The 26,820-nt window shown below is 44.0% G+C and overlaps 1 protein-coding gene across 14 annotated transcripts in view; it reads left to right on the forward strand.

Moving 5' to 3' along the window:
• The window catches only part of TNS1 (tensin 1), a 325,194-nt gene that overhangs the window by 98,947 nt on the left and 199,427 nt on the right, over positions 1 to 26,820 (forward strand). For all 14 annotated transcript variants that reach the window (XM_081196831.1, XM_081196846.1, XM_081196849.1 and 11 more), the window contains exons 2-3: positions 4,918 to 5,032; positions 26,364 to 26,401. In XM_081196831.1, the coding sequence (XP_081052957.1) occupies positions 4,918 to 5,032; positions 26,364 to 26,401 (153 nt within the window). The remainder of the gene's footprint in view (positions 1 to 4,917; positions 5,033 to 26,363; positions 26,402 to 26,820) is intronic.

Below are 26,820 nucleotides of genomic sequence, written 5' to 3' on the forward strand. Positions count from 1 at the left end.
GAAACCTGTGGTTAGGAGGAAAGAAGGGACTTTGTGTTCTGTTGTGGAAGCAAGGGCTGGTCTCTTTGAGCCAACATGGTCTTTACACTCGGGCCCACCCAGCTCTACAAATAGTTTGCTTTTGTCTCTCAAGTATAAAAACAAAGTCTCATGCTTTGGCTGAATCAAGAGATGCTGAGAGGAGCCTCAGTCCACTAGTCATTGCAGGCAACTAGTCACACATAACAGGGGCCCCCTAGATGCAGGTGGGCACTGCTAGTCACATTAAAAGTTGTGCCTAACCAGTAGGACAACTGGGATATGTATGCAGTAGTATTGCAGATGGGATTGTGCATCTAGATTTGTCTGCAGTGCACACGGAAGGCTGCACTGGAGTAAGGGATGATATCCAAATAGGAACAGAACTGATGGGATGTATGTGTGCCCTTTTCCTCTTAATACACATAGTGGGATTTCCCACCTTTACCATGTGCCATTGTAACTAATGTTGAAATTTTGCGCAGATGAATTTTTCAATTTTTTTCAAAAATTCAGAACATTTCAAATTTACAGTGGTACCTCGGGTTAAGACCTTAATTCGTTCTGTAGTTCTGTTCTTAACCTGAAACTGTTCTTAACCTGAAGCACCACTTTAGCTAATGGGGTCTCCTGCTGCTGCTGCCGCACCACCGGAGCCTGATTTCTGTTCTCATCCTGAAGCAAAGTTCTTAACCCAAGGTAATATTTCTGGGTTAGCGGAGTCTGTAACCTGAAGCATATGTAACCCGAGGTACCACTGTATATGCATGTTGAATATCTACTCTTTCATTTTTTCTTCTTCTTAAAAATGTGACTCACACATACTCACCCCTCCAACCCCCCCCCAATGAAATACAGTGTGGTGAGAGCCAGTGTGGTGTAGTGGTTATGAGTGGTAGAGTTGTAGTCTGGTGAACCGGGTTCGCGTCTCCGCTCCTCCGCCTGCAGCTGCTGGGTGACCTTGGGCTAGTCACACTTCTCTGAAGTCTCTCAGCCCCACTCACCTCACAGAGTGTTTGTTGTGGGGGAGGAAGGGAAAGGAGAATGTTAGCCGCTTTGAGACTCCTTCGGGTAGTGATAAAGCGGGATATCAAATCCAAACTCTTCTTCTTCTTCCCCATTAGCTAAAGTGGTGCTTCAGGTTAAGAACAGTTTCAGGTTAAGAACGGTCCTCTGGAACGAATTAAGTACTTAACCCGAGGTACCACTGTACTTGTACAGTTTGTCCCCAATCCTTAATTCAAGTAGCATCATGGTGAGAAAAGCTAGAAAAATATAAATGTGAATGTTGGCAAATTAATTTGAGCTTGGAGAAATTAACAGGAGAATGTCCCCCTCTTCTTCCCCTTCCCCCTGCATTGCTTCACTTCTAACTATATCCAGGCATCTCACTAAAATGGCTCGCTGTCTGACAGATGCTTTTAGAGTAACCCAGAGCCCACTTGCTAGTAGGTAGAATGTTGCTGCAATCTAAGTGTCTGCAAGAAAAGCTAGCAAGGTTCTTCCTTCAGTGGCTGTCCCTAGGATGTTTGAGGCAACATCTGACCCAGAACTTGCTTTGCTGGTGGATTAGCAACGGAGACTGTCACCCAGTGGTGCAGTGAAGAAATGAACCTTTAAAATAATAATCCTTAGTCTGAGGCCCCATCTGCAGTATACATTTAAAGCAGTGTAATACTACTTTAACAGTCAATGCTTTTCCCAAAGAATCTTGGGAACTGTAGTTTGTTGAGCGTACTGAGAGTTGTAGGAAACCCCTGTTCCCCTAACAGAGGTACAGATACCTGAATGGTTTACCAATCAATCCCTGTTCCCAGGAACTTTCGGGATGGTATCCCAGTGAAGGAAATAGGTGTCTCTTAACAACTCTCCATATCCTTAACAAACTACACTTCCCAGAATTATTTGTTAAAGTGGTATAATAGTGCTTTAAACATGTGGTGCAGATGTGGTCCAAGAACCAAAGGCTGCCTCCAGGGGATCAGTATTTTGCAGCAGAAATTCGAGCACATATGAGAAATTTAGGTTTGTGCAATGGTGCAGCAAACACACATTTTTTTTTATGGACATTTTGCAGTTTGGAAAGTGATGGGCAAATGCACTGGAAAGTGTGGGTTGAATAAACAACAAATGGGGAGATGTGTAACCTTCACACAAGCAAAAAAAGAATGAATGCTCAAGAAAGACAGGACAAAGTGGAAACAAATCAGGATGAATGCTCAATGAACAGCTTGTCTGGAGGAGCCCAAAGTTGATGCAGGAGGGAGATCCGTGTTCATTTTTATGTACCTTCCTTATTCACATATGGGGGCAGATCTGGTTTTTCACAATAAAATGTGACATGTAATGGTGAAGGGAGCCGAACCTTCCCCTACTATACTTCTCCTCACTTTGTGGCTTTGAGTGTGCCCCTTTTCAAGTGCTGAAGCTGGACTGGGAGAAAAGTGCCTGAGAGCAGCAGTGTGTGTGTGTGTGTGTGTGTGTGTGTGTGTGTGTGTGGGAGCAATCAGCTACCCACACTTGTGTGCCCCTTTTGATGTTAGCATTTGTCTCACCTGCATTTTATTTGTGAATGGGGGAGGCATGTGAAGAATCAGCCACCCCACCCCATCTAGTTTGCCACCCCCCAACTTCTCTCCAGTCACAGGGAAGCAATTTTGCTGCACTTTAAGGATATGCATTATATATCGGCTGGTGCTTGCTGATGTTGGATCCAAGAAGTCCTTAAAAACTATCTCATTTATTTGTTTTTGAATGGTATTTATGAGTAGCCTTTCAGCTGAAGTACCCAGAGCAGCATACATCGAACCATAAGAAGACATGATAATTAAAAGCCTTCAATAAAACCAAAGAGCAGCAAAACATTACATGGCATAATGTTTCAAAACCAGCTGGCACCTTGGAGCTGTTCCATATGTCGCATTTTGCACTCCCAGATATAAAACACAAATTCATAGTGTCATTTGTTTTTGTTTTTTAAATTGAGCTCAAGAGTGCAAAATGCATACTGCCGTATTGGCTCGAATATAAGCTGCACCCAGATATAAGCCGCTCCCTTAAAATTGGAGGGGGGGGGCAGAATTCCAAAAGGCACTCACCCAATGAAGTGCAATCACACAAAGGGGAAACACACACACACACACACACACACACACACACACACACACACGGCTTGCCCAGGGAGGGTTGGGGGTGGGAATCAAATGGGGATTAACAAGCACCCGTCCCATTTGAGGTAGAAAAATAATTTGGAGTAGAAATGATATACAGTTGAAAAAGAAAACTAAGGAACCAGAGGAAGGTGGGGGGGGGGGAGTCACGGGATTTGGAGAATCCCATTTTATAGATTTGATACTGCTTTATGTATAGTTTTCTTTGTTTATGGATGTTATTGCATTTGTTACTGTCTGTTTTTTATTTTTCTGTTGTTACTTTTGTTGAAAACTTAATAAAAAATACCATTAAACCAACCCCCCCCAAGCACCTGTCCCAAACAAGCACACTCTCACCACTGAAGCCCACGTGGTCATCTGCTGCCGAATACAGTAACTGGAAGACGCCTGCTGCCCAGCTGTAAAGGAACTGCCTCACAGCTGATTGGAGATTGCAGTGCATAGGACACTGCTGCTGTGTAGGAAAAACTTTGCGTGGGCAGCAGCCACTGCTCAGCTTGGGGGAACACCACCTCACAGCTGATAGGCTTCTGCGGCACATCCGGAGCCCGCGTGGTCCCGAGTGCTGCAGCCAAGCTCTGCCAATTCCAACACCGCCGCTATCACAGACCAGCTGATTGGCTCCCTGCAACAGTGCACCACCTCACAGCCAATCAAAAAGCCAGTTTTTGAAGGTTGCGAATATAAGCCGCACTTTAACTTTTCCGGGTCGGAATTTGGAAATAAAAAGTGTGGCTTATATTCGGGCCAATACAGTAGCTAGGGGATGAAAATGCTTATTGGGCCTCACACATAGGGTAAAAACTATCATTACATACTTGGGGTCCTTTGCTTCCTTCATGTGTGGACAGTGTGTTTCTTGGTGCAAATTGAGATGTGTGACATGCTGTTGGATCTCCCATGTCATTCAGTTTCTAGAACTGTAATTTCTGTGGATTTCCTGGCCGGCAGAAAGGAGTTTGTCTCTGGACATGCGGAGCATTCCTTTTATTATCAAGGAGCTTCCATATTGTCTTCATCACTCCCTTTCTGGGCTTAGGTAGCATAGTAATAACAATAACAATAAATTTATTATTTCTACCCTGCCCATCTGGCTGGGTTTCCCAAGCCACTCTGGGCGGCTTCCAACAGAAGGTTAAAAATACATTAAAACATCAGTCATTAAAAAACTTCCCTAAACAGGGCTGCCTTCAGAGGTCTTCTAAATGTCGTATAGTTGTTTATTTCTTTGACATCTAGTGGGAGGGCATTCCACAGGGTGGACACCACTACCGAGAAGCCCCTCTGCCTGGTTCCCTGTAACCTCCCTTATCACAGTGAGGGAACTGCCAGAAGGCCCTCAGCGCTGGACCTCAGTGTCCGGATTGAACGATGGGGGTGGAGATGCTCCTTCAGGTATACAGGACCAAGGCCGTTTAGGGCTTTAAAGGTCAGCACCAACACTTTGAATTGTGCTCAGAAACATACTGGGAGCCAATGTAGATCTTTCAATAGTGTCTTGGCAGAACCGCTTCACTTTCTCCGAAGAGGTTTTGTCACTGCTTGGGTAGTGTGCTGCAAGAGTAACAACATGCATTAGATGAGGTGGATGGGCTCTCCTTGGTGATAAAAGCAGGGACTCCACAAACTTTGCTTAGTAATTTCTTAATCCATTCACTGGTTTCGAAATGGAGAACTCTTTTACTTCTTTTAACAGCGCTGTTGCTCTTTCCTTTCCTCCCTGCAGCCTGAGGACCTTGAAGCATCCACATCCCACACCTTCAAAGTGAAGAGCTTCAAGAAAGTGAAACCATGCGGGATATGTCGTCAGGCTATTACCCGGGAGGGTAGCACCTGTCGAGGTGAGTGAGGCTGGGCATGGAAAGGTTGGAATGTGAAATATAGCTCGTTCGTTGGGTGGGGAGAGCTGATTCAGTTTGGTGAACAAACTGTATAATGGTACTGGCCAAAATATGTAGCACCCTGGACAATCTTCACCATCCTCAGCCAAATGAAGAAGCAGTGTTCAATAGTGTGAACACACATGAGGCCGCCAGCTTGCTGAAATGAAGCACATCTAGATCTAGGTCCATGTTTCCTGGGAAAAAGGTGGGATATAAATCTGAGATACAGAGATATAAGCTATAGCAAGGAACAGTGATGTCCCCATTTTACAAGTGTGGGGAGGAGGGACCATGTGGAGGTTCTAGAGCTCCAGTAGATGTGTACAGATGACTGCTCAATCAGTGATGAGCTTCTAACTTACTACCATGTTCGTGTAACCATGTCCGTTACACATTCTGTCTGTCTATAGTATCTGACCATGTAACAGAGCAGGCACTCGTAGATATATGGGAGAGCATAGGCACCCTGAAATTCACTATGTGGCTAAACACTAGAAGTGTCCTGCATCCATATGGCAATACTGCGGTAAGTTGACACGGGGTGATTGTGAAGCAAATACAGTGGTATCTCGGGTTAAGTACTTAATTTGTTCCGGAGGTCCGTTCTTAACTTGAAACTGTTCTTAACCTGAAGCACCACTTTAGCTAATGGGGCCTCCTGCTGCTGCCGCGGTGCCAGAGCACGATTTCGGTTCTCATCCTGAAGCAAAGTTCTTAACCTGAAGCACTATTTCTGGGTTAGCGGAGTCTGTAACATGAAGCGTATGTAACATGAAACGTATGTAACCCGAGGTATCACTGTAGTCATTTTGTAGCCCCTGTGGGTAATTTTGAAGCCAGTGAGGAGGCGGGAGCAGAGGTGAAATGATGCAGATAACGCTTTTTACCATAACGCTTCATGGTGTTTCCAAGGCTTCCTAGGTCTTCTCAATGGCATCTCAGTGACTGTAGTTTTGCAGTTGGCCACAGGATGTCACACTTAGCATCTACTACCTTTTCGTTCCATGGTAGCTTTGTGTGAATGAAATGGAACCATTGCTTGGTGCAGTTAATTACCCACATTCAGTTGTGTCAGGAAAGGTGCCAGAAGGGGTATGTTGGTGATTTTCATAGCATTCCATTCAATTTCCTTACCAGGAAAGTTTGGATATGGTGTGAATGTGGTGCATAATTCACTTCTGGTAATTGGCAAATTAACCTGAAAGGCACAGCTAGGAATCTAAAAGCAAAGTCCAGGGGACCATATGCTTTCAGGTCTGTGAATAGCACAAGCACAACCATAGAAAAATGGGTGCAGAATCATCTTCAGACATTCAGGTGTTTTGGCACTTACACCAATTGATTGGACGGATACATGATGAGACTCAGCAGTTCATTCATTCATTTATTCATTTATTCATTCTTTCATTTTATTTGTTTGCCACAAAAAACCCCCCAGCAAATAGCAGCCTGCAACAAAGAAACAGAGTTGCATTTCAAATGAACACTATAGAAACAATTCCATAATAACAGCAAAATAGTAACAGTAACAATTTCATAATAACATAACAAAACAATACCATAGTGACAATTTCATAATAACATAGTAAAACAAAAATACAATAACATACAACGCTCCCACATTTCAGTACTATAAATATAACAAGATTACTTAAACAACATGTAGCATCCAGTAGCAAAAATAACAAGGGAGCGACTTCCGGGTTGGCGCGATCGGGAAATGGCGGATTCCCTCCGAGCTCCGGAGGGAATCGGCTCAGCGGTGGATGGGTCTTTGCCGTGCCGGCGACACGGGGACCCTTAAAAACCGCAGGCGCGGAAGCCTGCGGACTGAAGACTCGGCGGGTGCCTTAAGCGCCCCCCCTGATTCGCAATGAGCCTTTTTAAAGGCTACGGAGGGGATACAGGGGACGGCGTGGCACTGAGAGTCGACCGCTACCGCCGCTGAGCGAAGCCGCGAGCCATAACTGGAGAGCGCTGACTTCCTTCCTTGAAATTCGGACTGAAAAAAGAACCCGTGAGTAATTTGGAACTGAACTTTAAAACTTTTACCTTTTGAATTTGAGACGACCGGGGGGTGTGCTAAAAGGAAGTCCCCACCCCCCCCCCTTGCAGACGATCCAGAGCAACGAAATAAGAACTAAGCTGGAGTGCCTACCCTGTAAAGGGTGAGTTTTAAAAAGACAGTAACTTCCAAGATTTAGAAAGGTAAATTTGAGCAGGAGAGTGGAGTGTTGGAAGAGTCTTTGTTTTGTGGTAAACAACCCTCCCTCCCGGGCCCGGGAGCGACCTGCTTTGGAGCCTGTATAGAGGAGCAGAATTTGACAGCTGTCAAAAGCTGTCAAATGGACTATTAATAGTGAAAAAAATTGCTGTTTAAGACCTCTCCGGATTAAAAGGAGTTACAATTGAACTAAAATTTTGAGAAACAAAGAAACAATAATAGGACAGAGGATTGTTGGAGAAAAGGTTACTCAGTAACCAGATTCCCTCTAGGGGGAATTCTGTGGAATTACAATGGCTGTGGGTGGAAAGATACTGAGAGAAATCGAAAGAATGTTCTCACTGGTGGGAACCCTACAGGAGCAGACTACAGCTATGAGTAAACAATTGACGACCTTGGATTTGGAAACAAGTAGTTCTGCTGAAAGTAATGAGGGCCTGAGTGAGAAAGAACCCACAGCTGAATTTGAAACAATAAACAAAGAAGAGGAGAAGACAAAACAAGAAAGAGAACAAGTTATCTGGGAAAGTACTAACCAGAAGCCGACATCTGGAGAACACAAGCAAGGAGACTATTGGATTAAATCCACTCTAAGCCTACGAAAGATACAGAAGATGAAAGTGGAGGCCCTGGGACTTTATGGAATTCAGGAGCTCGAAATAAAGAAGTACAATTGGGGCCTCCACATAGACTTTGATTTTGACTATCAGCAAGACTTAGGCCTTGTGGAAATTCCTCAGCAGTTGCCTTTAAATATGGGAAGAGACTATGGACTGATTGGATTGATTGTTAAGGAAATCTTTCGAGACTCGATGACAGACAAAAAGGACTACCAACAAAACCGGCGGAGAGGGACTAAAAGAGAATTGAGAGCCTCGGATATCCGGAATCCAGGCTAAAAACTGTTAATTTGGACATGTCTCGGGAAAGGACGCAAAGCGGGGAGGGGAGGGAGGGAAGTATCAAATTTAAACAACACTCAAGACCAGGGGGTTTAGTATTAAGAAAATTATGTAAGAAAAAATGAGAAATCGAGGGAAGAGAATTGGGGTCCAACTTAGGGAAAATTTATTTTTGTTTTTTATAAAAGGACTAATATTAAGATGGAAGAAATGCCAACTTGCTGACATAAGTTTGGGAATAGGGATGCAGGGGAGGGGGTGGGGGGAAGTCAAGGACTAGGGTTAGAAAATAAGATTTTCGGGAACTATTCTTGTTCGTTGTTTTTTATGTTTGTTTTGGTGTGTTGTTTGTGTTTATATAAAATGTGAAAACCCAATAAAAATATTTAAAAAAAAAAAAAAAATAACAAGGGAGCTTTACAGTTTCACCTTAGTCCTGGAAACACCCCTCCCATGATGTTGTTCCCATATGAACTTTCTGAACCCCATAGGAAAACTTTACCATGCCAAGCAATCACGGAATGTGGGAAATGGGTTTCTGAGGTGGAAGTGATCCAGCATGCTAGCTGCACATGGTAGGAATTACAAATGAACATAAACAACACACAGTGGGCTTAAACATGTGGTAGATGTAATGTCTAGACCAGATTTGGACACTTTTGAAGAGGGTGGGGGTGCAATCTTTAGCAAAAAGTTTAGAAATGTGTGCTTCCCTGATACCTATATATTTAACTATAATACAGTGGTGCCTCGCAAGACGAAAAGAATCCGTTCTGTGATTCTCTTCGTCTAGCGGTTTTTTCGTCTCGCGAAGCAAGCCCATTGACGGATTAATGGATTAGCGCTATATTAGCGGCTTTTAGCGGCTTTTAGCGGCTTATCTGCTGATCGGATCAGCTGATAAGCGGCTTAGCGGCTTAGAAAAAGGGGGGGGGAGGGAAAAAACCAGCAGGAACTCGCAAGACATTGTCGTCTTGCAAAGCAAGCCCATAGGAAATTCATTTTGCGAAGCACCTCCAAAACGGAAAACTCTTTCGTCTAGCGAGTTTTCCGTCTTGCGAGGCATTCGTCTTGCGGGGCACCACTGTACTGCTATTCACAAAGCATTTACTCATCTAGGTGTTCTGTGTGACTGCTAACATATTTTGAAAAGATCCCTAACCCCTTTGCTAGCCCACACATGTGCCGTGTGTTCATGTGAACCCCAGGAATTGCTAAACTGGTATGACATGGAGTATGGGCTTGGTAAATAGGGTAAGCACTTAAAAATGTGATGGGTTGCCTTTGTAAGTAATAGATTTTCATGTTTCAGTGTTGCATTTATAATGATTTGGTATTAGATCCTCATCTGCTGGCAGCGACTTCAGCTTTTATCATGCCCAATAGATAGAAGAACATGCTTTGGAATTCTGCAGTCATGACCCCAAAAAGAATTATTGCAGGCAACTCCTGTAGCTGCAGGTTTAAGCACTTGTAGCCTGTTTGTACTCCAGGCTGTTCCTTGAGAGTTTTGCAGTTTAGTACAGAGAGTGGTGAAGATATCCCCATACAAAGTCACAGTTTGCTGGTAGGGTATTTCCTTCAGAGCCATGTTACCTATTGCAAAAAAGTGGATAAGAGCGGTAGACTCATAATCTGGGGAACCGGGTTCGTGTCTCCGCTCCTCCACATGCAGCTGCTGGGTGACCTTGGGCTAGTCACACTTCTTTGAAGTCTCTCAGCCCCACTCACCTCACAGAGTGTTTGTTGTGGGGGAGGAAGGGAAAGGAGAATGTTAGCCGCTTTGAGACTCCTTCGGGTAGTGATAAAGCGGGATATCAAATCCAAACTCTTCTTCTTCACCTGGTTTAGCCAGCCAGTTGAAGTTCCTGGGGTGTGGCTGCTGTCACATGCTGATAGCTTCTAGGAGTCACAGGGTGGGGACCAAAGGTGGACAAACTACCCCAGAAGGAACACAGTGTCCCCCCACCAGAGGTACTATCCCTCCCCTAACACTCAATACACTCCTTCCTTTGTACAGTGGTGCCTCGCAAGACAAAAAGAATCCGTTCTGTGATTCTCTTCATCTAGTGATTTTTTCGTCTTGCGAAGCAAGCCCATTGACGGATTAGCGGATTAGCGGATTAGCGCTATTAGCGCTATTAGCGCTATTAGCGGCTTTTAGCGGCTTTTAGCGGCTTATCTGCTGATCGGATCAGCTGATAAGCGGCTTAGCGGCTTAGAAAAAGGGGGGGGGGAAACCAGCAGGAACTCGCAAGACATTGTCGTCTTGCAAAGCAAGCCCATAGGAGATTCGTTTTGCGAAGCACCTCCAAAATGGAAAACTCTTTCGTCTAGCGAGTTTTCCGTCTTGCGAGGCATTCGTCTTGCGGGGCACCACTGTATAATAAGCTGTTTTCTCTCACATACCCCTTTTTGTCCTCCATCCAGGAATACAAGAGGCATTATCAGATTTCAGGGACACATTCTAGTCAGGCAGAACATTTTGGGCAGGAAGCAAGACCTGCTAGAGATGTGGCTTGGGGAGAGTTCAAAGGACCAGACAGAAGGCCTGGAGGGCCATATCTGCCTCTAGAACCTGGGGTTTCCCATCCCTGTCATAGGCCAATTCCCACTCTTAATAATTCACTACAGCTCTTTCAACATTTGCTGCTTCTGTTTTTAACACTCTTTCAAGAACAAGTATGTGATACCCCCTAGCCTTCATCTGGGCTCTCATACAGTCCCGGCTAGCTATACAAGTTGGAACATATCACACACATTTAAAATAGAAGCAATGAATGTTAAAGATCTGGCAGCACTTTCTAGGAAAGAGCTGGGATGTGAATTGACCTACTGTGTTTCATCAAATACACACACACACACACACACACACACACACACACACATACCATCATATTTAGTAGCCCCTTAAAATAAACATCCCTTCCAGAGCACACTTTAATTATATTTGCTTAGGATGTTGCTGCCATGTTTGAAATGCTAATTGAGTGAACACTGACAGCACACAATTCTTCTCCCCCCTCCCCCCCTTCTGGTGCCTTTGAAATCTGCTCTTGACTGATTTTTAGCCTAAATCAGGATCCATGTGCGCCCCACAAAGAGAGCTTTCCAGCTAAATGTATTCTCTTAGCCTCCCTGTTTTTGCTCCATGCGTGAAAAGACGCAAAATGCAAAGTATCTCTGCTCACAGCTGCAGTCCATGTTTCATATTGGAGGCACAACTCCTTAACACCAAAGCCCTACCCCTGGCTCTGTCAAAACCCCAACCCAGGTCCATTTTGAAAAATAAAAAGCTTCCTTTCACCCAATAAGACAAGGAGAGCTTTTCCTGCAAGCTTGGAAAGAGCTGAGGTGGGCACCTGGGGTTTATTATTATAAAGGTTTGGGAGAAAATGTTTAGGGAAATAGCCCACCTGCTTAGGATGGAACAGTTCCCTCCTCTGTTAGAAGGCCTCTGCTTGCCCTCCCACTTTTTGTTACATTCCTGCACATAACACATAACTTAAAATGTTAGGTGGGATAAGAATTGACTCACGGCTGAGGCCCTGCAACCCTTTGGCTTTAGCAGAAAAGTCTGCTTTTTATAGTTTTAACTTGTTTATTTATTTTACTGGTTTATATATAGTTTAGGGCTCACAACATTCATGTTGCATTCAGCTTGCGAGTGGTTCATCATCGCATAGCCTTTGACTTTGCACCCTCTCCAAACTTTCTGAAAGTTGAGTTGAGCGATAGCGTGCAAAATAATGGCTGCCACTTTGTGATGAATCACTTCCGCAACTTGTCCATGTTTTGAACACAGGATGGTTGTGTGAACTGCCCCTTGGTGGTCTCTGTGGAGGGCAGAGGAAGCAGTGCATTTCAGTTTAGTAACTCTTAAAAAAATAACCAGAGTCTAAGGTGGAAAAGAGAAAGAAACTTGGAGGCATTCATTCAAACCATCACAAGTTACAGTTTTAGCTGAAGGTAGCTCTGATTGTTTCATATTTGTGTAGTGCACTGCTCTGTAAGTTTAGAAACTCCTGCACTCTCAGCCAGAATGGGTTTTGTCGCTGGTAGAAGGATGGTCTCTGGGAGGGGAAGGATTCTTCTGCACAAATAACATGGATGAGTAAAGTTGAGCAGGAGGTTACTGCAGGAATGGGAGGTCATTACCTTCCCGTCTTGCATGTGACTCAGAAGAGCGCACATGTGCCGGAAGGAATGGGATGGCCCACTGCAGACCCCAGCAGCTCACGCTGTCAGTCTGACACAGCTGATACAGATCAGGTGGAAGTCACTGGGCAGCGAGTTGTGTTCATATGTTCAGCCAAGTTCTTTTTATCGGACCTGGTCAGGTGCACAGTTCTCTTTCCGATGTCTCAGACAAGGAGGAAATGCTTATTGAGACTTCAACAATGCCCGCTTCCTGTGTTCCCTCAGGCAGGAAACAAGCGCAGCAGCAGAGAATGCCTGAGGGCTGATTAAGCCACCAGTCTTTGCTTGGAAATCTGGGCTGATTCAGGCTTCTCTCCCTCCATTGCATGGCGCTTGCACGTCCTACCCTGGCTGCAGTGTGGAAGGGAGCAGCCACAGCCCCTCTTGCATCTAAACAGGAAGCCCCAAAGAAGGCACTTCAATGTTTTAACCTAATGGCATGTAATAGCTGAAATTGTATCTTCTTACCATGCATGTGTGCACGTACATGTAGTCTGGCTTGTTCTGCAAACCAAAATTTCAGTGGCACATCCATTGAATTAGAAATATTTGGGAGAGCATAAGTGGGCTCCACCAGGGGTCCCCACTTGCTACTTTGTGAGCTTCTGTTGGTGCTTCTTTTCTGAGCATGAGCACTAGGAAGCCTTTACCTCCTGAGATAAATAGAGCCTCTGACAGTTCTGCTGCTCCAGAGGGGCAGAGAAGGTGGCGGAAATTGGGAGAGGAGGAGGAGGTGGAAGATGATGGGAGCTTTCAGGAGAAGTCCATCTTAGTCCAGCAGCTGGAAGTTTAAGAGAAAGCCCCAGAAGCAGGCACAAAAAACTTAAAGAGGTTGTCTTCTCCAGCTTTTGATAACTCTCCAGAAGCAACCAATCTGAAGACACTGATGGCGAAGGTGGCTAGCCTGCCTCACTTTTTAAGTAACTGGATTGCTCAGAAGTCCTATTATATTTGTGTAGCATTGATGTGTATGTTTTCGACTTTATAAGCCATTGTTTACTGAAGCTAGGCACAAGTGTTGCCCTTCCCAGCTTTTTCTCTGTGCTGTGCCACTTTTTGGTTTGTTTTGATTTGTGCAAAGTGTGTGACAACCTTTAATGTTGCTTGCCCTTCACCTTTGCTTGCAACGTTACCTGAGCTCACATTTAACAAAGGGGGAAGCTGAAGGGCGATGACTTGTCCCACCGAGGATTGGCTCATACATGAGCGTGCCCCACTCATATTTCTCAGCACGTGGGTGAATGTATAAATGGATCCCATGGTTTTCAAAAGATGAGTGTCTTGAGATAGTTTGAGGTAGTTTGGAAGTTCCATTTGCGGTCTTGGATGTGAGCTGACTCACTGAGACTTGCTAGTCATCACTTGATGGTGCAGCGATTAAATTAGGAACATGGATATAGGAACTGAATTCTTCTAAAAGCTGAAACCCAGTATTTTGCCTGCTAAACAACACTGATTTCCTGTAACTTGCCTATTTATGCGTCAGCATCTCATATGACCCGAAACAGCACTTGCTGCTTCCTGTTCTGCTGGAGAGCTAATAGCTGCTGGTTTTATTTGCAAACATTTCTTGGTCATTAGTTGCATTACAAGCGACTGGACTGTATCAGAAATGAGAGCTTAATTTGGGTAAAATATTAACAAATGCAACTGTTTCTGGAGAAGTTCTCAGATTCTTGTAATTCCAGAGTGCTTTTCTTTACTCCCAGGAGGCCATTACTGTCCATTTCCAGATAAGAATGGTAAAGCTTTATGCCAGCTAAAAATGCTGTAGAAAAACAATTAAAATTAAACAAGAATAAATGAATTCAAGAGGAACGGAGCTGCTTCTCCTCTGGCTTTAAGGACTTGGCACCAATGGGAATTTGGATTACCGTACCTCTTGGCAGTTCTTCAGCGATTTGGGCTCTCTGAACCTTTCAATGTGCTTCCCTTTGAGTGGCTCTTGGGTAGCTTGGAGAAAGAGAGAAGCTATAATGTTGCAGTGGAAACAGGATAGCCTTTATCTGACTCTTTCTGCAGTGCCACTGGCAGCTGCTAAATGGAGTCTGTTCCCTCCTCCTGCTCCTAACCAAAGTTAGGAGAATCTGGAGATAATGGCCAGATTCTCAGGATGAGCAGTGGTACATGAAAAACAGGACATATGGAACAGCTCTCTGCCCCCACCCACAATGCAGTGCCTTTTTAAGTGGCCACCCAAACACTGCATGCTAGTGTGTGCCAGGCTAGAGGTGGTGCCATGGTTGCATGTTATCATAACACAGTTCCAGTTATTATCATGCCATTGCCATGCTCCACTAAACTGTATGGCTGGAAAGGACCCAAAAGTCATCTAGTTCATAAGCCAGCACTTGACACAATTGTATTTGTTTGCTTGCATAATGTATATCCTGCACCTTCAACCACTAGGGATACTCGGGTGCCCAATAATGCATGCAGCAACAACAATTAAATCTGCAAACTTATAATTAATTGCAGTAAAAACAAAGCAGTACAAATAGTAGCAAATGCTTAATAATGGCAGTCATAAAATCAACCCTACTGCTTGCAGTTGGAAAATCCAGATATGATCAAACACAGCACTAAGGTGTCTTATTTTTATTTCCCCAGATATCATTCACTGAGCCCTCACTCAATTAAGCACCTTTTTTCCAACCTGATCTTTTTGAGTTGGAGTAGATTGTGTAACGGCAATCTTGCGATGAATAACTGCTGGTCTTGCAGCAGCTGTTAGCAGCCAGATGTTCTATAGGCAGGCACACGATGATGTGCTTGGCAGATCCACCTCCATCCTACCCTGAGTGATGTAGTGCATGTAACCCTTCAGCACTGCTGCACTTTTTAGGCAATAGGTTGGTGCACTGCACTAGCACCAGCACCAGCAGAAACTAAGCACAGGCTCTGGGCTTCATTGTCCCCACAGTGCATTGTGTTACAGCTTTATGAGTAGCCCTGAGATCCTGCATGCTGCTTGGCTGGTGGGCTGTCTTGGTGTCATTTGGTTTTGGCATATTTGTAGATTGCCTTGGGTGACCTATTTCAGAAAGACCGTAAAAAAATGTTAAAACTAAATAGCTTTGGGTTTTTAACCTTCCTGTTCATTTCTAGTTGCAACTGGCCATTATGCACCTATTGATTAATCAAAGCAGAATTATACACCTATTAACATGCCTCTCAAAAAAAACAAACAAAAAAACCTCCTTTGAATTATGCAGGCCTGAAGACCATAACAGTCCAGAAGAAGAAAGAAGCTTGATGGTTTGCATAATTCTAGTCATGATGGTCATATTACTCTGTCATGAAACTTGGAAATATTAAGTTGGCTGTGTTGACAACTGAGGTATTTAAGAAAAAATGAATGCTGGGGGCTTGGCTATAAGCCTTTACAAAGGAATTCAGTGAAAATTCCTCAATTCTTGTGGGGATAGGTGTGTGTGTGTGTGTGTGTGTGTGTGAGAGAGAGAGAGAGAGAGAGAGAGAGAGAGAGAGAAATTGACTGGAATCCACCGGCCTCTGTCCACTTCTGATCAGCTGAAAAGGTTGGTAGGAAGGCTCAGGATGACTAGATAGTTCATATAGGAACCTATACACAGAGAGATTGCGTATAGAGCAGGGAACTGAAGTGCCCCTTTCTAGGCCTGTTCAGCTTTTCAAGATTAAGTATGCGTGCTATGGTCAAGATATGACATTTGGGTGAATATGTATTGCTCTGGAATCATTTGCTGGCTGTCACATTCAGTGTCCTGACCCTGAAGTCCCCCACCCTTTGACTCATTTTGCAAGCAAAGGCAAGAACCCTGGAAGAGATATTTTAATATTTACATATGTTTGGATTGCGTCCATACATTTTTGTTGAAAACAAAGCTGTCAAAAGATATCTGATATTGTTTTAAGTTTTTATATATCTTCTTCATTTGAGTGACTGTGGGGCCCCTTTTCAGGACCAAGGTCCTTTCAAACCCACTTTCAGTAAAAAAATGTAACAAAATAATTAAAACCACCTATAGATTAGAACTTTTTAAAAATTTAAAAACCAACAGAGCAGCACAAAGCAAAAACAGAATATGTGATAACATGACAGCCTCTAACATCAGATACCATTCCAATAGCAATAATAAAACCAGGTTTTAAACCCTACTGGCTACCTAACCAAAGGTGGATTGAAAAAAATATATATTTAGGGCCTACCTAAAATAAAACTGGAAAGGAGCCAAACATAACTCCTGGGAGAAGGAGTTCCATAGGTGAGGGATCACTGCTGAAAAGGTCCTTCCCTTTCCTGCATTCCCTCAAGCCTGATGGTACCCAGTGGTGCACCTGCAAGATGGGCAGGCTCATATGGATGCAAGTAACTTGACCCCTAATCATTTAGGGTTTTAAAGGTCAGAGTCGGCACTTTAAATTGGACTTGGACGTTAAGCACCAGTGAGTTCTTTTGAACAACAGAGCTAAGGCTGCCAGCATAGGCTCACTTCCTTGGGAGTCTTCCCTTTTGTCACTTTTGCTACCTGCTGCAAATCTTGTTTCTTTTGAGTCCCTCCAGGTGTCCCTTTTATTCCACATGGGGCGATCACACTGCTTCATTTTCAGTCAGTGCATATCACATAATTGTTCTGGTTTATTGTTGTTGTGCTATAGCAATAATGTGGTAACATTGGGGAGGCATTGCAGAACAAACTAAAGTATAATAAATCCACTTTAGATAAGGCTAAGCAGAACAAAGAGAGTTTCATGGATAAGATTCAAAAACTGTTGGGAGGGGTAGATCAGCCTAGATACTGATAGCCCACTTCCCAGAAAAGTACAGTTAACAAGTCTGGACTTGGCTGCATTCTTGTCCCAAGTCTCTCTCTCTCTCTCTCTCTTTTTTTTTTTTTTAAGAGAAGGACAGAGAGGGCTGAGGAGAGTCCAAGTGCCCTGGCTCCTGCTCCTCTTCTGCTCACTGCTAGGCCAGGTTTTCTCTACTGTTCAAATCTTGGCCTAAAAATGCAAAGGTAACATATCATGTATAGCAATCCCCTGCTCCTGTAACCTTTCCTTGCTAAGAACAATGGCTGTCTTGTGTATCAAAGTAACAGATGCTGTTTCTGGCAAGGGCTGCAGCCGCCAATGTAAACCGCTCTGGGGTGATTGAACTTGACCCAACCCAAGGCTTTGCTGGCAACATACCAAAGTTTTGGGCTTCACAGGGGTGGGCTGGGGAGGAAAGGGGAATGGAGTGGGACTTTGCAGTGCATAAATCTGGAAATGTTGCCCCTCGACAGGGCCACGTCCCCATCTAGAGTGAATTCTGTGCTGGTGTGCAGCACTTAATCCGGGTTAAAGTAGGTGCTAGTTCGACTTGACACCCAGCTATATTCATTCCCATTATAATAAAAGTCAGTGCCTCCATATTAAACCATATTCCCTGGAAAGAATTACACAGCAAGAGAGTCTTTTTAAACTGTACATAGCCATAAGATTTATTAGGAATAGTGTAGAGAACCAAGCGTCCCCTTTCTTATCATCTGTACCATGAATAAACAACAGGCTCTTTACCAAAGATGAAGCTATATTTTGATTTATTTTTTTAAATGGCTGGTCTAGTACTACTGCTGTAAACTCAAGTCTCCCCTCAGCTGTGCAGGGAGATGGCTTTAGGGAAATCTCTTCTCCCCTTTAAAGTCCCAACACACGCAGACACCTACCTTCAAAGTAAGAACAACAGTTCTGGAGTACCTTATAGGACCATTATATGGATTTATGAGAAAATGTTCACAATGTGCTTTGAAATGCACTATAGCCAGACTGGTGTATATACACCGCAAGATCTCTTTGGATGTAGTTACGTGCATTAGAATCGCCTCTTTGCTAAGTGCTCATCCAATGGAACTCGAGATCAGCTAGTGACACATTAAATATTAACTGAGCAATAAACCTTAAATGCATACCTTCCCCCACTGCGAGGGTGAACATCTTGTTTAGCAATGAAGGCCACCCAGGAAATTCACCATGGGCCAAATGATGATATGCCACTTATATATTGTCAAAGTAACTCAGCCACAACAATCTGAAGAATTGTGCTTGTGTATGTTGTTAGTTACCAGGCCACAGTTGGGTGGAGATGCAGGGCTGCTTCTTTGTCAGAGCAAAATTAGGAACTAAACCCTCAAAATCATGCAAAATCACAAGATGCTATATCCTCGAAAAGCATGTTTGTTGTTTGTCCTGTGATTTCTGAGCCCCATGGAAACAGGACTAATTGATTATTTGTTTTGTTTTTCCTGTAAACAGAAAGGGATAGTATTTGGGCATGTTGGGTGTACATGGGGTGAAGATGGGTGGGTGGGAATAGGGCACATCAAGTATCTATACATATAACTACTATCAGGTAACAGATCTTCCATTTTTGGTACATCTGGTGCCTGAGTGGTGAGGCTTAGTAGACCTGGCCTTACACCAGCTCTCCCTCTCCATGGTTTCTCCATTGGTAGACCTCTCATTCATTGGGCACACTTGTTGTTTTGATGATGTCCTTCTTCTCTTTTAAAAAATTAATCATTTTGAAACAATAACAATACTTCAAATACAAAATGCAGAATTGGTATTGACTCCCACCTCTGCCACGGTTGATTTTGTTAATTTCTTTTCCACTAAATATTCTAATTTTCCCCATATCTTATTTTTTGTCAGTTTTATAATGATAATTTAATAATAATAATTTATTATTTATACCCTGCCCATCTGGCTGAGTTTCCCCAGCCACTCTGGATGGCTCCCAATCGAGTGTTAAAAACAATACAGCATTAAATATTAAAAACTTCCCTAAACAGGGCTGCCTTCAGATGTCTTTTAAAAATAGGATACGTACTTATTTCGTTGACATCTGATGGGAGGGTGTTCCACAGGGTGAGTGCCACTACTGAGAAGGCCCAATATCTCAATATTTCTTACTGCTGAATTTCATCTTTTAGTGTTAACTTTTTAATTTGTTTACGGTAAGTTTCCAAATAATCTTGATGATATCCTTCCATCTGCAAATGAAATACTCCATTCTTTTCCTGATTTTATTCCCCCATCTGCCCTTAATTAATTGCACTGCTGCTGCAATCAACTTCACAATTCCATGCATTTCTCCTTAAAAAAACAAAACAAAAACCCAACATGACAGGATAACAAACAGCACTGGACTGTGCTGCCAGAATGCCATACAGAACTCCCAGCAAAATGGATATAACAATTACCATACTTTGCAAGACTGGCTTAAATCATGCTCTCAGCCACAGCCCCCCTTGCCCCTGTGATAAATGGACCAAGAAGTTCTTTCTCCAGACAATAGTTGTGTCATGTTCTACCCTTCTCTTTATTTAATTGTCTAGACCGACTTCATAAATCCCAGTCATTGCTACGACTTCATTCACTTCCCCTCACAGTGCTACAATCAACCCTTCTTCCCAGGGAGTTCTGGGGATTTTAGCTCTGTGAAGGGAATAGGGGTCTCCTAATAATGATAGCTCAGTTGGTAGAGAATGAGGCTCTTAATCTCACGGTTGTGGGTTCGAGCCCCATGTGGGGCAAAAGATTCCTGCGTCACAGGGGGTTGAACTAGATGACCCTCTTGGCCCTTCCAGTTCTACAACTCTAACAACTTTCAACACTCTTAACAAACTACAGTCCCCAGCAGGGCCGGATTTAGGTTTGATGAGGCCCTAAGCTACTGAAGGGGCCCTTTATATGTCCAGCTGTCCTCTGTCAACAACAAATTGTCACTGTTTTTTGTGTTGAATGTATTCTATATGGTAATTTATGGACCTAATAGGTATCTTAAGCCATTTGCACATAACAAAATATGTATTTTATCAAAGTAATTGTTGAACTGAAATACAATTAAGAAGTAGTATATTAATAGTGAAATACAATTTATTTCCCTTTAAAAAAAATTTTGGGGGGCCCCAAGAGAGTGGGGCCCTAAGCTATAGCTTGTTTAGCTTATACATAAATCTGGCACTGGCCCAGCATTCTCGGGAGGAAGCCATGAAACTGCTTTAAATCTATAGTGCAGCTGAGGCCTTACTTTTTTGGTTCAACCAGGGGAGGCAGGCATTCCCTTGCCTCCCTACTCCAGATTCCTATGACTGGTCCAGCAACTGGTGGCCCTGTAACTACACCTGGCCAGCAGATGGTCACTGTTGGTCTGCAAGCCATACTATGGTTCTTCGGCAGTAAGCTACAAATAATATTCAAACGATGGTACCGCACGGCACATAATCTAGTGCAACATATTCCCCTTTGCTATCTTCACTGAGACTGTTCCCACAGCAAAGGCAGAAGAGGATGGGTATGGTTGACTTAGGCCTTAAAGCAAGATCCTGGATATGTTTAATCAGAAGGAAGCTCTGTTTGCTTCAGCCGGACATTTCCTAGAATATAAGGCAAGCGTGGTGTGGTTATTGGCATGTTCTTTGTACCAGGACAGTAGTCGGGTGCATTCCATTCCTGGCTGGCCCTTTCCTTTGGTAATTGTGGGCTTGTCCCTGCTACTGCTTATGCTGTGCTTTCTAGGCACAGTTTTTTCTTTTGCAGACCACTTTCCCTGGGAAAACCTGTTGTTTACTGGTGGATCGCTGTTTACAAACCTGAACTGGGTTTTCTGTGAATTGGTGTTTGTTCCGATTCAGAAGTAAACAGTGGGTTTTCCTGGGGAAAGCGGCAGGATGAAAGAAAAACCCTTTGGACCCATGTCTAGAAAGCAGGAACAAGCAGAAGAAAACATGGGACAAGTGTGGGTGAGCCCTCTCTCTCTCTCTCTCTCTGTGTGTGTGTGTGTGTTCCATTCCCTGTCTTCTCTGCTTGCCTTGGGGTTCCTTTGCCCTCTGTTGTTTTGACAGTGGCAAGTTTGGACCGTCTCTCCAGTGCTTGATCTCAACTGGGGTAAGGAGTCCAGTTCTGGCAATGCAGTTATTCTTCCCCAGTGGCGGCAACGGTTGGCTGGCTGCCTCTCTTCCTTCTCTTTCTTCACTTCTTCACTTCCTCCTCCTCCTCTTTATATTAAACATGCTTGTGCTGTTGTGCACTGATAGGAAAAGAAAACGTTATATTAAAAAGTGTGACGGAATGCGTCAAAGGAATTTTAAAAAATTATTTTAATTTCAGCATTTGCCTTTTAAAGCAATGGTGGGAGGAACCACACTGCAGGACCCATAGCTGCTTTGAGCACCATTTGGCAGAAACCTGGAACACAGATTTAGCAAATAAATAAATAAAATAAAAGAGTAGCCTGGCACTCATGGAAGGCAGTGCAACCAGGAAATGTTGGTACATCTCCACCCACAATAGCTCCTCTTAGCTGCTGTAATAAAGCTTTGCCACTTCCTGATGGATAGGAAATGTACTGCATTTTTTTAAAAAGTGCTATGAACCAAAGAAGGATAGAAGAACAACAGGAGAAGTATTGGATTGCAACAGTTTGGCAGTGATGTTCTTTCAATTCTTTGTAATATCAATGAATGAATGATGCAAATTTGAAAGAAAAAGGGCTGGTGTGAAAGCAAGCTGTTATTTGCCTCCACTAAGTTTATCACTTGGACAGCACCGTATATGTTCAGTATGGAATAAAATAAATTATGCACCCAGACAATTCAGATTGTGTGCCAAGAAATACTGAATTCTACAACCTAAATAATTTATGGTTAGGCTTGTCCACCTTTGGGCATTTTTAGCTGTCTATCCACTTTCCCTCCATTCAGTTTAGACCAGAATAGACCACAACTGCATGTATTTGAATTTGTATAGGAGGAACAGCTTCAGTCCTTCTTGCTCATACCCATAGGCATTCCTTTTAGTATTTCCCTGCCCAAGAATTGTGCAAAAGCACACAGCCAGGCACTTGTAGATTTGCTTGTGAAGCATTTGGTTTTTGTGCAAATCTGATATATGGCTATGCTCCTTTCACGCCTTTCTGTTGAAAAAAAGAAATGAAAGCAATTGTACATTCTCAGCACCAACTTTTCAGATTGCTGCCCAGGATATCTGGTACAGAATTTTTTTAATGTGGTTTGCTTGTGCAGTTTTCTGTTTTTGTGCAAATCTGAGGGATTGAGGGGAAAAAAAGAACCTCTATTCAGGAGCATACCAGTTATGAAGTGAAAGCATTGAAGAAGTAGTGGACATGAAAAGGGGAGCAGCAGAAAGTGACAATTGATTCACCCACCCCAAAGCACCAAAACAAATAACCTGCAACCCCAAATGGAGCAGTTTGAACAAATCTGATTTCCCGCAATTTACCCATATTGGGTAAACCTGAAATTACTGGGGCATTTACATGGGAATGCAAAGAGCTGCACACAGATGGTGAACTCCAGTGTGAACAAACCCCAAGTAGTACAAGCGTGCATTACTTCTCTTTATTTTGCATAATTTTCAGGCTCTCCCCCTTTTTTGCAGAATTTGATTTTGTTAATCATGAGGAGGAAGAAGCAATTATTGAAGGTTCTGATGTTTCATGCCCACCCCCTAGAAATCTTATTCAGCCACCATTCGAGTAGGCATTGGCCACACATTTCTAAGAGCAGTAATGTAAAATGAAATCTGGGATTTCTTTAAAGCACTCTGAAGCCTGCACTCAGTATCACATTCTGTGCCTTTTCTGTTTGTCCTTGCGACATGGGAGCATACACAGAGCATTTCTATGTAGGGGCTAATGCACCTCCATGCATGGTACTAAGTTGGCCTTGCAAGTTGGGTTGGGAGCTTTCTTTCCCAGACAAAATTGGATGGCACTGGGAAGTGATTTTTATCAGGAGCTCAAGAGCTCTACCAATGTGGTGGGTTAGGGAGGCAGAGAGAACATGTGCTTGTGGAATTAAGGCATTCCCATGACATTCCATGTATGCATTTATTGTTCAGGAGTCCACCATGCTCCCCGTCCCACATGGAATGTTTTATAGAAGGTACTTTGAAATGCACACAGCCTCCTTGCAGTGCTTTCTGTAACTGCTCTGTGCTCACACAACTTCAAAACCTTAGAGAGGAGCAAAAGCAATGCATCTGGCTTTGCTCTATCTCGGGCTTTTCTTTTTTAACATAAAATATTTTTTAAAGCCTCAAGGCAGTTTAAGCATGAAAAAAATAATCTCCCCCCCAGTCCCCCCCCCACCTTCACTTCATCCTCAAGCTTGTGAGGATTTTGATCACACAGAGCCTAGGGCTTGCCAATCAGAAGGTCGGTGCCATGGGATGAGCTCCCATTGCTCAGTCCCTGCTCCTGCCCACCTAGCAGTTTGAAAGCACGTCAAAGTGCAAGTAGATAAATAAGTACCGCTCTGGCGGGAAGATAAATGGCGTTTCCATGCGCTGCTCTGGTTTGCCAGAAGTGGCTTAGTCATGCTGGCCACATGACCTGGAAAAACTGTCTGCAGACAAACACCGGTTCCCTCGGCCTGTAAAGCGAGATGAGCAACCCCAGAGTCGTCCGTGACTGGACCTAACGGTCAGGGGTCCCTTTACCTTTATCATCTAGGTGAACAGTTTGTTATTACATTCTCCTAGGCTTTTGGCTAAGATGAGCTGGTGTTTTGTAGGGCTGGGCTGGGGGATGATGATGGCTCTCAATATACTTTTGAACTCCTGTTTCCATCGAGCCCATGTGGAAGGGATGCATCTCAGTGATAGACTGTTTGCCTAACATGCAGAAGGTCCCAGGTTCATTTCCCCACATCTTTAGGTGGGATACTTCTGCCTGAAATCCTGGAAAGCTGCTGCCAGTCAGAGCAGACGCTACTGAACTCAATGGACCCAATGGGCCGAATCAGTATAAGACAGCGGTCTGTATCCAGGGGTTTGGGATAATGGGTGCTGAGGTCCAGCAACATCTGGAGGGCACCAGGTTGCCCACACCTTTTGTAGGAGATAGAAAGCTGGACTTGGACCAGAGATGGTAGTGGTTTGAATCCTTCCCTGGCTTACCTGGCTGCAAAGCCTGCCCATGTCTGCACAGCTAAGCAGTGGTGGCAGATTTCTAATTAAAATGTGTTCAGCTTCAACTCTCAACCACAGCTCTTATTAGAAGGGATAGGAGGCATAATAAAGTACTCACCTTTCTGCTCATTTTATGATATGAGTTGATTGGGAAGAGCTTGTTATCATGATGCCAACTAGAGCAGTCTTTGGAACAAGGGGCTTCTTCACACTTGTATTCAATGTGGATAGTAAGCTTTCCGTAGCTCCATTAAGCGTCCATTGTCCATTTTATGTTCTCCTCCAAATCACTGCCTTCCCACACTTTCCCCTCTGTCAATCTAGATTTTCTTACACCAGGGACATTCTGAAAAGGTGAAGGTATGAGGAAATCTGGATTGTGGGAGGGGGAAGTGTTGGAAGCAGTGATTTTGAGGGAGAATGTCATATGGACAGCAGAGAATGAATGGAGGCACAGGAAGCTTGCTATCCATATTAAGTAACAGCATGAATGAGCCCATAGTCTTGCTCCTTCACTTGTTGCTGGTCTTACCTGAGTGGAGACTGCTGGGGTTGGCTGCAGAGGGCAGTGAGCTCCACATTAGATGCGGATGCCAAAGAAGCCACAGTTCAAAAGTAGAGTGGGATGAGAGGCCCTTTGCTGAATCATGGTACAGTGGTACCTTGGGTTAAGTACTTAATTCGTTCTGGAGGTCCGTTCTTAACATGAAACTGTTCCTAACCTGAAGCACCATTTTAGCTAATGGGGCCTCCTGCTGCTGCTGCACCGCCAGAGCACGATTTCTGTTCTCATCCTGAAGCAAAGTTCTTAACCTGAAGCACTATTTCTGGGTTAGCGGAGTCTGTAACCTGAAGCGTATGTAACCTGAAGCATATGTAACCTGAGGTACCACTGTACTTTCAAATGTAACATTTTAAAACATAGTTCCTTGTGAATTGGCTTGTCTTATTGGTTAGTTGAGCAGACTAGGACTTTAGTGGTTGACCTGAGGCAATCCTACTTCAATGTCCTCAGTTCTTCTTCTGCAAAATGGGAACAAAATGGGCTCTTAGGAGGAAATGGATTGTAAGGACTTTCCCCAGCCTGAACAGCCGATATAATAAAATAATGACTTTGCTGCCTTGCTGTCCAGTGAGCTTTTGCAACAAGCATTTGAACAAAGCAAAGCAAGGTGAGATGAGAAAATTAGGCCAAGAACGCTCATCCTTTTGTTTCCTAAGCTGGTTTTTTTTTGGGACAGTGGGAGGAGGGAGGAACAATCCCCCCCTTCTTTTCTTTTCCTGGTCCTGTTCCAAATCCATACAACCGTAAAGTGATGCTGCCTCCTAAGGAGGGGAGCATAGCCTGTACATTTTCAACATTCTTGCTGGAGTTAACGACTTAGAAACATGACTCCCCAAAAGAGGGAGGGCTCGGCCCATTTGTGTGTGGGGTGTGTGTGTGTGTGTGTGAAGTTTAGTCACGAAAGGAGGGGTGGAAATAGGAAAAAAATGCACAGCCTCAGGGCAGCCTCTGACAGCGCAGTGGGCTGGCAGGCAGCTCCCAAACAATGTGCTTAGTATTATCCCCAGGACTGGAGCTGTCGGAGCAGGCTGGCGCGTACCTGTGCAGCCTGGGCTATCTTTGGCTAGGTGCCAGCGTGCGGAGAGGGTTACTTCCCCCCTCCCTCTGCCTTCCCTCCCTCCTGCGTGTGGTGTGTAGCCTTTCTCCCCCTTCTCGCAGGAGTTGTTCAGAAAGCCTGGAAGCGGCTCCTTTTGTAGCACAGTCTAGGGTTGGGTGGAGTTTTTTTTTGGTGATTTCCCCTCCCTCTTTTTTTTTTTTTGGAGGGGGGGATTTGCTCATCTGTTCTTTCTTGCCTTGCTTCCGTTTTTTTTCCCTGGGTGAGGCCCCTTTTCTTCCCCAGTTTCTTGAATGTTTCGGTTTGAAACGTAAGATTTCTTGTTTTTCATTTCTCTCTTCTTCCACCCCTCCCCTCCCCTCCCCGCTCCTTTTCTGTTTCCCGTACAGGTTGCAAGCTCTCCTGTCACAAGAAATGTGAAGCCAAGGTAAGAGAGAGCCTTGTTCCTACTCTCATTGTCTTACAACAACATTGCGGTTTGTGCTACCTTTTCCTTCTGTCTGATGTGAATCTTCTTTGAAAAGTCATTTGGATGAGGAACAGGGAACTTCTGTTGCTCTCCTTTTCCCTCTCCTTCTTTCTCTTTCTCTTTCTCTCGCCCTCCTGCTTCTGTACTTTGTTTATCTTTTTTGTAAAAGAAAATGCTGTGATTGTTCCTCAAGGTGAAATTTGCCAGGTTCCCACCAGGTCTGGAAGTTCTTATTGCAAACTCTCGGGGAGCACCTCTGCCCCGAATTGCTTGCAAGGAGAGGAGGGTACCTACCTTGATCTGCAATGTTTAATGTTTCTTTTTGCAATAAGTCTTTTGAAAAAATTCTTCCCGGGCCAGCGTTATGGCGGTCTGCC

The sequence above is a fragment of the Podarcis bocagei genome (assembly GCF_964188305.1).
Source record: "Podarcis bocagei genome assembly, chromosome: 1".
In the NCBI taxonomy this organism is placed as follows: domain Eukaryota; kingdom Metazoa; phylum Chordata; class Lepidosauria; order Squamata; family Lacertidae; genus Podarcis; species Podarcis bocagei.